We start from the raw sequence: 12,227 nt of genomic DNA, 5'->3' as shown, positions 1-12,227 counted from the left end.
GGAGTTGGTCTGTGTGCGGCACAGCATAGCCGCCGAGGCTCTAAGAATCACGCATCCGCTAATCAGCTTTGTCTCCTCCTCCCCCGGGGGATGAAAAGACCTGAGTACGCAGAGATGTATTTAGGCGATCCCAGTGTTCTCTGGGCCATGGGAGAGTACCATCAGGGGGCTGAGCAGTCCCTGTCAGCCGCTGTCCTCCTCTACAGAATTAAATGAGGCTGTGTAGTAACCGGAGGTCAGTCGGGGCGTGCAGTGAGCGTGTGAATGTGTGTGAGCGAGTCCACGGGTGCCGTCGTTTGAGTGGCGAAGCTCTCTGGAGGAGGAGGCGAGGGATTAGTGCTGGAGCAGCGGGGTAGCGGAGGGCACGCGCGATCGGGAGAGACGCACTCACACACAGAGGACGGACTCATTCAGACGCCGGAGAGGGAGGGGGGGGAGGCAGTGGCTGAGGGGTGGGGGGGAGGGAGGAGCGGTGTGCAGCTGGGGGTAGTGTGATGGTACACCTCCACCAGCTGTGAGGAGGAGGAGGAGGAGGGGGGAAGGGGGGGAGAGGAGGCGGAGCCGGCTTGATGCCGATTCGCTGAGAGAGGGATCCGGCGGCATCTCACGTTCTGAGACACAGAGGGAGTGGAAGAGAGAGAGAGAGAGGGAGAGAAGGAAAGAACTTGCAGTGCTGGTGTGGTGCAGACTACGACCGCCTCCTCCACTACTGCTGCTGCTGCTGCTGCTCTGTCAGTCTGCGGGACAGAATCTCGGGGCAGTAGACCTCTCAGCGCACACCCTCTCTCGGCCCCTCGCCCCCGTGTGCCGTCCCCATGAGGAGAGAAGAGGGAGGCCTGTTCCGCCGCCGCTTCTCCGCGTGCAGCGGGGTTGCCTCCATCCTCCCGTCCCGTCCCGACGGCCGCAAGCTCATCCGCAACGCCTCCTTCGGGGGCTACAATGAGCTGCCCCTCGTCTTGCCAGGTGGGTCCTCTCACTGTCCTCCAACTGTCCTGGCGTCCACAGAGATGCCTGCAAGAGCGTGAGTCTTTTTTTTTTTCTTTTTCAAAAGTAGTGGTCTTTCTTAATAATAACACATAAACTTTCTCTAAAGACCACTTCCTGTGTTAGACATAGGGTTAAAGAAAACAATGTGCATTTGGGCAAATTTGTTTTGTTTCCTTTGAATGCATTCCATTTGTTCCTCTGTACAGTTTAGCTTTCGGTGCATATCTGGTAAATTAGAATCTGATGGAACACAGAAAGGTCTCTGCTTCCACTTGTGTTTCACTCTCGGAGGCACCTTTGTGTAAAGCCCACATTTTCATGTATTCTTGATTAGGAAACTGAACGTGTCACCAAAAGGTTACAGGTTTTTATTTTGGGTGGAGACACTGAAATGCTTGACCTGTAATGATGTGGAGAGTATCCAGTTGCAGAAATGGATGCTAGGTAAAATGTAAGCCATATTAATGGATGAAGGAATCGACAGAACAGATAAATAATTAAATGTAGATCCTGATACTGTGCTACAGCCACAGTCTCCCCAGAGAAATCTTTCTGAATATTTCTCACAGCTGTCCTGGTTTTCCAGGCAGAAATGTGTGCTTTTACTGTAAAATTGTTACAGACCGTTATTATATCTCCAGCACACTGTAAAAAGTGGGCTTTGCTCAACGTCAAAGGATATCATTACCAAAACATGAATGGAGTATGAATTCACATGTATTTGGATGAATAGTGCTGTAGTAGTTTTTTAGGTACAGGAATACTGAGACTGTCACTGTGAATTTGCTCAGAATAATGTGCACACTGCTTCACTTAAACATTTGCTCGTGTATCACTCGGTGTGAAGTAAAGAATGCTGTGGAAGAGTGGTAGAATGCACTCCAAATCAAAACTTCTTTCTCATTGATGCTACAGTTCTGTCAGCGGTTCCTTGTTGTATCAGTAAGTACGGTTCACTCTGAAGTACTGTACACTGTTGCTTTTCTGGATGATGAGTGAGTTGGATAGGGACTTTACAGTCGCATGGTGGTCAGTGTTGTATGTGTGCACCAAGCAATAGTGTACCCAGTGATTGCTCTTTATTGGCCAGTCCTGACAGTTATTTTATTGGAGGGACTTCGGTCAGTCGGCAAGTGACCCTCTGTGGGCCACTCAGTGCCCAGTCAAATGAGATATCAGTTCACAGCACATCAAATGACGTTGTATCGAAATGCTCTCAGTTTACAAGACTCATCCTTAATAATATCAATTTACAGCCCATGTATCGATAATGATGCTGAATGGTGGTGAAGCCCAAGCTTCATGTCCCTTTCGACTGTGCCTCCGCCTAGCCTCACAACTGCCTGTTAGTGATCAGGCAGCACCACATTGAACCTCCATAAGCAATATAAGTCTTGGTTCTCTGAAAACCCAGCGTGGGGCCCACCCTCCCAGCCACAGGGCTGTCTGAGGGTAGCTTTGCAGGCGGACCATGACTCCGCAGCTTAACCCACATGCATTTATAAATAGCCAGCGTGCGCAAACCTGCTGTCTTAACACCTCTATCTCCTGAGTTATCATAGGAAATATTATCTCCCCGAGGACAATACACCTGTGGCTGTGACGTCCCTTTCCACAGAGTGCAGAGGGGGTCTCAGCGGCTGTGCAGGAAGTTGCTTATAATGCTTTTGTTGCTGCTGTTGTTGGTGTGGGGTTTTGTTGGTGTAGGTGTTGGTGTAGGTGTTGGTGTTTGTTGGTGTTTGTTGGTGTTTCTGGTGTTGTCGGTATTCTTTATTGGTCTTGCCGTTGCTTGGTGCCGCTGCGCAGTGAAGCAGAAGGAAACGGAGGAGTTCTGACCGGGGTGTTAACCGCAATGGGAAAAGGACGTGACATCATTCCCTGTGTGTCACCGGGGTGTCACGTGGCGAGGGCTTGTAACACTAGCTCAGTGTCCCGCTGTGGCGTGACAGGTCTTTCGCCTCTCTCCCTGTCGCAGCACGCCGCTTGTCTGAGGCGGAGGGGTGTGCTGCGTTCGGCCGCCCCCGTAGCGCGTCACGGCTCCTCACCAGCCGGAGGCGCCGTGGGCGGGAGATTCCGTTTCCCCACGTGTTTGGGACTGAGCGTTCTGTCCCCGATCAGACCAGACTGAGCAGGACCCAAGTGCAAGAGTACACTGCAAAGTCATTAGCACTAGCACACCCTACTGAGCTGCCCAGTGGCCAGGGCAGAGAATAAGGACCAAAAGGCTCCAGAGGACTGTGTATGATGCCACACTCCTCACCAAGACATCGTGGATGTGGCCATATGGCTTCTTTGTGGGCTTTATGGGCTCAAGGGGGGTTTTGGGTTGGGGAAAGGGAGGGGAGTTTTGGTTTGGGGAAAGGGGGGGGTGGGGGGGGCAGCAATGTCTAAGTAGCTGGAGAGAGCAGAAGGTGTCCATGGTGGGAGTAGAGAGTGACCTCCCCTTTGTGGACTGGCGTCACCAGCACCGCAGTACCATACATCTGCTGGTCTCTCTCTTTCTGTGATTATCACACAGCTTTCCCATACACACCTGATGGCTCAGCTGCAATGAAGCAGTTACTGTGCTGCTTCCCTCATCATTGGCTATTACTCGCTATTGCCTACAATGTTATTCAGAAGCATCAATTCATGCCAAGCATTGTTCTTGTTGAGAACACTTTAATTTGTTTTTGAATGCTTTGAGTTGATGATACCCGAGCATGAATGCTAATGTTTTCATTATGGAAAGGATTCATAATCATCCAGTCATTTTCTCTGCGTTTCATCCTGGCAAACAGTAATTGTGGCCAGAGCATCACCCTAAATCAATCAATGTCAGCACAAGGCTTTTAAGCCAGTGAATAAATGCTTGTTCTTTCATGTGTTGATGTGATTTCATTTTTATTATCATTTATCAATCTTGCAAATACCCAGAGACAGTGTGATTAACATACAACATATTGCTTATATTTGCATACAGACTAGATTTCCAAGCTGAGCAGTAAAAGTTACTTCAGAACAATCGACCACAAAATAAAGAGGGGCAAACAGCTGTGGAAAGAGTCAGTATACTTCCTTCCTAGTGGAGACAGGTGAATCACTCCATGGTTTAAGATTCCATTTCCATGAAGGCCAATCAGGGATGTAAGAATCCATTCAATGTAAGAAGCTCTTGACAGAAAGTCGGATAAGAGGCCAGAATCTCAGGCATGTGGGCAAAGGATAGCAGGGTCTGAGTGCACTCTCCTGTATCCACTCTTATAGAATGTTTACAGGACAGGAGGTCATCTTGGGGTGAATACCCATAATCCCCTTGTGCAGAACTCTCCTCCTCCAGTGTCAGTGTGTTTGGAGTGTCTCAGCACTCTGAGTGTTTGATCCCATGGTGTGTCCAGAATTTTAGGAGTGTCCAGAGCTGTCTGAATTTCCAGAATGTTCTCGGGTTTCCAAACCCTCGGTGAGAACTCTGTGAGAGTCCAAACCTGTAGTGTTTCAGAACGTTATGAGTACTGGAGCATGGTTTCTCCCTCTCCAGTGCTGGTGTCCAGTCTTCAGTGGCTTTGTGAGGTAACTGAGGACCCTCTATCTTTCACTTTTTAACCGGCTGAGAAAGGGAATAGGCTTTCATTAAGCGAACATCACGTCCTGCAGTGTTATTCTTTCTGTGCTGACATTATTTCATTATTTGAACATTCAATCACAAAATCGATGTGTCCCTGTTTCATGCAAATTACTAGGCCACAGACAGGTACTGTTTGCTTGTTTAATGTCAGAATTTAGGTGGTATTTGGCAGAATGTGAACAGCATGATTCCATTTCATCTCATTTTTTAACAGGGTATTATACATAGGGGGATGACAGGACGAAAATGGTGTTACCTTGTTCTGAGAGGGACCATAATGGGGCCTCAAGTCTAGCTCTGCCCCAGTCCTGTCTGTTACATGGATTAGACAGAAAGGATTTGCCTCGTCCACCCGGGCTTTAATCGTCTCTCTTTGAAACCAGAGCTTTTACACAAGATATTCACCACTGGCCTCAGATCTGAACTCTGAGGTCCTGAACGCTGGTTCTGAACTCTGGGCCTGAATCCTGGAAAAGTTCCTTTTCTGCTCAGCCTCTTTGTCACCACCGCTGTGGAGCAGAGAGATGACAGTCTTCTGAGGGCATAGAGAAAACATGTGGACACACACAGTTACCTCAGGTCAACATGGCAGTCATTACTCTGAAAGGCAATACCCATTATAAGAAAGGAACCTGGTTAATGCCCCACCTGCCTAATACCACTGTACCTTTTATGTCTGTTTAAACTGGTACAAACAGAGACAGGGACATTTAAACAGGTGGGTTTACTTACTTAATGAATCATGTCAGAATTCCCCCAAATCCCCATTTGTTTATTTGCATTGTAAAATGGATATTTAAATGGGTCACTTGTTACTCAGCCTGTTTTCTGTTGATAACGTGGAAGCCCTTACACGGAACATTAGCATCCCCTGTGACATTTTTATGTCAAACTGCAACAATCCAGATGTACCTGAAGAGCGAAAAGGCCCAGAAATGCCATTTAATTTTACACTGCACATATATTGAAATGGAGTGATGAGGGGGGAAATGTGAAAGAGGACAGTGTTCTGGTTACGTTCTGTCTGTGACTGATTGTCAGTCCATTTCCTCTCTTTCTTGCCCAACATCATTCATGGCTGTGATGTTGACCTGCAGCGATCGGCACATAGGTGCTTACAGTGCCGCTCTTTGTGACTGCAGGCACTGGCCCTGTCCTTTCACGTGGTAAAGGAGCAGTACCTCTGGGACATGCCAGGGGTGGGACACTGAGCGACAGAGGACAGGAGGACAGGGGACGTCACCTGCCACCTGCTTTTCGTGCCAGCGACCTCTCGCATCTCTCAGAACCGGTGAATATCCTCTTAATGAAAGAGCTGTGGTCGGCCGCTGGCCTTTCGTTAGCGCCCCTAAGCCCCGTCTCACTTTAATCTCCGGGAGCGCTAGTTGCCGCCCGTCGCCGCTGAGCCCCACGTGCGCCGGCGGCCCCGTATCGACAAGTCCAGATCCGGTCTCTGTGGAGGCGGAGCGTCGCCTGCCTGGGTTTCAAAACCATCCAATTTCTTTTCGTTTTGTTCTGTGAAAGGAATAGGTCTAGCAATGTGCTTCAAAACTAATCTTGTTTTTTTTTTTTTTTTTTGAAGGGTTTGCCAGTTTCAATCCTGTTTGAGGCACTGCAGTTGCATCCTTGAGCACAGAACCTAACAGGAATTCCTTCATTAAGTGGCGGGCTATATCAGTGGATACTGTCTAAAATGTTAGCTGTGTGAGTCATGATGGATATGGAGGATCAATAACCAGATGGAAGACACTGTAAAGATCCTCTCATAGGAAAAGTGAGAAGTGATAGCATGACTTCTCCACGGACCTGATTGGTGCTGAAGGATCACACTTAGAAAAGCAGGGGCGTAGTGCTTTGAAGTGTGGCTGAGAGCTGGCTGGATTACCATGTACTGTAGTGCCTTTCTGGGCTGTGGAATGCGAAATGGATGCATGGGTCCTCAGCTTTTTCAGTGTTACCAGCTCCACCGGGGGGCATGGGTATGAGCACCCCATAGCAGGCGATGCTGCCCCCCCCCCCCCCCCCCCCCGGATTTCAGACAGCAGGGTGGCGAGAGCCGTGGCTATGTCTGTGGGAGGGAGGTGACGGGAGAAGAGAGGACGGAGCAGACGGAGAGTGCGGGGTGGGGGGGGTTAGAGGAGCGCACAGCCACCCCACTCCACGGCTCATCCATCTGTGTCCCCATAGCGCGGGGCACGGGGCCAGCGCCTGGACTCGGAACAGCGGGACTCCGGCCCTCATTCCTTCACCGCTGATCGCCGACACGGTCAAACCCCCCCCAGCTGTGCAGACCTGCTCCCTCCCATCAGCTTTGCTGAAGGGATCCTTGCTTTCACTGAGGTCACAGGAAGTCCCAGTTACAGTTTGTGTGTTAGCCTTTATGGGCTTCTGTTGGGATATTGCTGCCGCTGTAATATACAAGCTCATCACTGTGAATGGCCAGTTACAGCCATTACTGCCATAGTCCTTGCTACGGTCGGCAGATTATGACCATTACAGGCACCCTGCAGTCCTCAGTACAATTGGCCGATAACAACCATTACTGTCACCCTGTTGTTATCAGTACGATTGGCCGATTCTAGCTCTCATTGCCACCCTGTAGCTTAGGTATACTCCGATGCGAAACACCCTATATGTTGTGTCGTGATTGGGCAACATTATAAAAATGTTTTTGTTTCTCCTCTTAAATGATTTCCTTTGTGAGCATCCACTATAGCATTTGTCTGAGAGTGGTTTGATTATAGAGATTCAGGAAGCACTCTGCATTTAGCGTCCCCATCTGTTAGCAGCATTGTCCGAGCCATGTGTCCTTCATCACATGGATGGCCATTGTTTTGCGGACGGCGCGTTATGATATTTATGAATAGGCTGTGATGGCACAAGAGCTCCCGTCTTGTTTGTGTTGTTTTAATCCGATCCAAGAGGACACGCAAACGTCCGGCCTTCTTTTGAATATCGGGAAAACAATGCACGGGCATGGCCGGACAAGAAGGGGCATGATTCTCGATAGCTCTTGACTGACGTGTGACGTTCGCCGCGGCCGAAATCAGCGCTGAAGTGGGCTTTGATAACGGGGCTCTGATCCTTTGAAGGGCCTGGAAATGACGCAGGCAGCTGCCTCTGCTGAGATCTTAACCAGAGCAGAGAACTCGAGCAGCAAGGTGAATAAACCTGAAAGGATGGACTCAGTTTGCAATAACAAAGTTATTGATCTGTGCATGTGCAAGTTGGCAGTATTTGGAGGCAAATTCATATTAGTATCAAAACAAAAAGAACCCAAGTTGAATTAAATCTCATTATAGATGTAGAGTTTATATTAGTTCATTAGTTTATTAGTTAATCTATATTACTTAGCCTATGTTAGTTAGTCTATATTAGTCTATAGTCTATTAAGTATATTAATTAGTCTATATTAGTCTACGTAGTTCTGTTTTTTTGTTGTGTATCATTGATTTTGACTTTTTTTCCTGAGAAATTCAGTCCTACTTTTGGATCAGTTTATTTGAACGTTCATGTTTATTGATGGTGGTGACATTTATGAACCTCTGCGAATGAAACATCAGATTGAAAAATGGACATTCACTTGATTACGGGGGGAGATTTATGAATAATAAATGCTGTCCTTCGTTTGATCACACTTGCTTTATATCACTTTTGCATCCGTGCGTGTCCACCGGCACAAGAGTTTTTAGAAGTCTTGCCTGAGCCGTAAATCCTCCCATCGTTGCTGAAGTTAAACTCAGCACTCTGCTCCGGTGGAAGTCTATGAATAATGCCTGAGGCCTTCGGAGTCGATCTTTAAAAGCCTCAGCTGCTAATGGGCCACTTTTCTCTGAATGAGGGCTTAATGCCTTGTAGGACGCCGGTTGATTTGCTATTTTTAACAGAGCTGAACAGGGTGGGAAAAGGATGGTGCCTTTGTGGGGGGAAAAAAGAAAAAAAGTGTGATATACATGTGTTTTACCTGCAGAATCACCTGTCAGCTTAGGGTTTCAGACTCAACTGGCTTTGCTGATGCTGAATGAAAGAGTGTTTAGAATGTGAGGTCCTTTTCATCATTACATTACATTATTGGCATTTAGCAGGCGCTCTTATCTAGAGCAACTTACATAGGTTACAATTTTTTATATGTTATCCATTCATACAGCTGGATATTTACTGATGCAATTGTGGGTTAACTACCTTGCCTAGGGGTGCAGCAGCAGTGCCCCAGCAGGGAATCGAACCAGCAACCTTTTGGTTACAAGTCCTGCTCCTTTCCACAATACTACACTGCAGCATCAGAGTGCCGGTGGTGTGATGTAGTGGTGAAGTATGGCAACTAATTAGAGGGTTTCACAGTTGATCCTTAGGTGGGGCACTGCTGTTGCAGTGCTGGAATAAGCACTGTGTCTGAATGGCTTTAGTGAAAATCCAGCCGTGTTTGTGGTTAATATGTAAAAATGTAGTTGTGCTTGCTTAGGCCATCTGGTCAGAGAACAAATGATACAATAGATCTATTCAGCATTCTAAATCTGACCAGATACAGTCAGGGGCCTCTGCTCATTGTTATATTTCGTCTTCATTGTGAATGATTTGATACTAGTGTACTTATACCAGTGGAAGAACTGGATTTCTTCATGGAGATGTCTTTGTGATCAGTGTACTTGAAATGCACTTGATTCAACCATCAAAACGGCTGTACCAAAATCACGCCTCCACCCACCTCTGTCACTCCAGCCGGAGTGGAAATTAGATGTGCTGCAGTCACAGGAGCAAGCTGTACCTTTATTTCTGCTGAAAAGTGAGCATCTAAAAACCTTCAATATTAGAGTAATTTTTTCGGTTTAGTGCCACTTAAAAGGATAACCTTTGGGAATAAGGTCCAGACTAGAGATTGCTAAAAGCTTCTGAAATGTTGAGCCAACCCTCAACATTCAGATTGTTATAGAAGCCTCAGAGTTTGAATTAAGTCTAGCCATTTTTTTTTTATTTAAGATCACTGCCACCACGCTTTCTCCTTTTATGGACCTTTCAGCTATTTCTTGTGTCCTTGGTGATGGAATTTGAAGAGCCAAAATATTTTTTCTTTCCTTTTCCAGAGTGGTGCGATAGATTTTTGCACTGAATCAATAAACTCCTTCTCGTAGAAATCCAATAACTGCTATATATAAAGAGTTCATATCTCCCCGGGTGTCTCCGTTCCGCAGGGCACTTGGAATGACCGGACGGAGTTGTGTCTTAATTACAGTCTGTCACTCTCTCTGTCAATAAAAGGACTCTGATGACACCCTCTGATGAGGACACCATGACAGGTGATAGATGTGCTGTCCTGAGCCCGGTGTCCGGGGCATGGCCTTTAAGACTAACTACTGTCCCTCTCTGTCTGCAGGTTTTGACAGGGGAAAGGAAGACCTCCTGCAGCTGAAAGAGGACTCCACACTATCTATATCCAAGAGCAAGGTAGGCGCTGCCGTTTCTGCTGTGAGGCATTCTGGGATTGCTGGTGTGGCCCTCTGTGTTCTCCTCCAGTAAAGCAACAAAAAGCAAGAAATACGTTTCACTTTGTAACGCCTCTTGTCAGCAGTCTAGAGCGTTGAGCGTCAAGAGTTTCACCCCCGTCGACTTTGGTACGCCAACAAGCATAACTGAACATGAGGCGCTGGCTGGAGTGTATTAAAGTTACCGCTCCGAAGTGCAGGCTGAAGTGAAGGCTGAAATGAGACGTGGGACTTGGGGAGTGAGCGGGGCTTGCCTTTCGCAATCCTGCAGCCCCCCGGGCCATCACTCCAAGTGTCAGCCTAACATTGTACATGGACCAAAAAACATCCGCACAATGTAGGTACTCACTGTGAAGTCCTGTATCATCTAGTACTCCAGAGGCAGTTAAAAAGCACCTAGGGAAGATCTCTGACAAATGATCAGTGGTTTACCTTGCAGCCGTTGACCATGTTAACCGTTATCGTGTTTATCTAATTGGAATTTGAGATTTTTTATGGAACATTCCCATCTGGAATGAATCCTAGTTAAAGGTTTTAGTTTAAGGCAATGCATGTGCAAGGAGTTGATGGTCTTGGCAGGGCAGATCTGAGTCTCATTTACCTCTGAGTCATACCATCAGGTAAAGAGTCCTCTGCTACCCAGCCTCATTAATAGAGTTAGCATCTCCGCGGAAGGTCTGCACAGACTACGTGAAGAGGGCCTTCCGAGTCCACAAACGAGAGAACTGCTATCACATCCCAGACGGATTCCCTGTTGAAAGCGTAGATGCGCATTGTACTCCTTAATCAATCAGGGCCTTGGGCTCTGGAGAGATTATTGCTCACCCATTTCAGCATCATAAAATAGCCTTCAACGCTGGTTTGTTCAAAGTTCTTCAAGATGAGCGTTCTCAGAATTTCATAGCTTGCGCTTGCAACCAGTAAACTCCACAGAGGCATATGATGAAGTCTCAGCCCACAAAAATGAAATATCGGCGTCAGGCTTTGCTTCACAGCCGCACAAATACAAGCACTCCTTGTCTTCCGCATCCTGCTGGACTCATATTTACATAGTTATAATAATTACAGCAGTGATTCTTTTTTGTAAAATGCAGTATTTATAAATTGCACAATCAAAAAGGAAACCTTGCCCATGTGATCCTGTCCAAAGATTTGACTGTCTTGTCAGTCTCCATAAATTCGGGTTGGGTCGGGGTTGCTTAGCGTTTGGGAAGTTACAAACATGGACAGAACTCTGCTTAAAGGGACTATTTTTTGGATGTGTCTGCCTGGCTGTACCCAGGGTATTCTCCTTGAATTTGGCTCTGAAGACATACCTTTCAACTTGCATCAGTATGAGCTTAGTCATGGATAAGTGCACTGGCGTTTGGCACTGGTTACATGACAGCTTGATTTAGAAATATCAAGAAGTTGTCATTCAATAGCAGGATACTGGAAACGTACTTAATGGATTCATATGTGTGTTTGTCGGATGCAGTTTGACCACCTGCAAATATATATGCCCTTACAAAGAGATATACTGAGAATATATCTTATAGAATATATTTTTAGCTTGATTAATATGTTTAAATTATGTTGATTTTTTTCCATTTTGCTGTATTGTAATATGTTTCTGATTTGAATTAATATATTTTAATTATATTTACAATATATTATTGGGCTGAACAACATATTTTTCAATATATTTCTTATGGTGTACTGTGTATTTTTGGGACGAAACATTGTGGAGGAGGATAATTCATTGGCAATCACCAGTGTCCTGTTGCCTTGCCCCTCGGCATTTGAGTGCTCTTTGGAGCTCCTGTGACATCACTTCTCTCCCCTGTCATCTCCCTCTGATTGAGGACACCTTGTTATCTCCTCTAGCCCGGTCTCTGGGTCTAAGATCAATTAAAGGCCCTGGACAACCCCTCACAGCTCTCATTAAGCCAGGCACTGATGAGAGTACACATCTATAAAGTCCTGTTTTGCCGGAGCACCTGCGTCTTCACTGATCTGGAGTCAGCGCTGGCATAGTTCTGGTACACATGTGCATGGTTTATGCAGCTCCTCTGCAGGAAAACAAAGTAGTTAAATTGATCAATATAAGCAAAGCAGCCCTGGACAGCACTCATTAAACCAGGCACTGATGAGAGTACACATCTATAAAGTCCTGT

At 46.7% G+C, this 12,227-nt stretch overlaps 1 protein-coding gene across 11 annotated transcripts in view; it reads left to right on the top strand.

Moving 5' to 3' along the window:
• Nucleotides 1–12,227, top strand: part of LOC118770297 (oxysterol-binding protein-related protein 8-like) — an 80,816-nt gene that overhangs the window by 53,386 nt on the left and 15,203 nt on the right. For 9 of the 11 annotated variants that reach the window (XM_036517887.1, XM_036517894.1, XM_036517884.1 and 6 more), the window contains one exon: nt 9,963–10,033. In XM_036517887.1, coding sequence (XP_036373780.1) covers nt 9,963–10,033 — 71 coding nt within the window. Of the gene's footprint in view, nt 1–625; nt 964–9,962; nt 10,034–12,227 lie in introns of those variants that run through there. The other 2 variants (XM_036517892.1, XM_036517883.1) reach the window with 1 other exon arrangement.

This window comes from Megalops cyprinoides, chromosome 23 (genome assembly GCF_013368585.1).
Source record: "Megalops cyprinoides isolate fMegCyp1 chromosome 23, fMegCyp1.pri, whole genome shotgun sequence".
Lineage (NCBI taxonomy): Eukaryota > Metazoa > Chordata > Actinopteri > Elopiformes > Megalopidae > Megalops > Megalops cyprinoides.
This window is presented reverse-complemented; position numbering and strand designations above follow the sequence as displayed.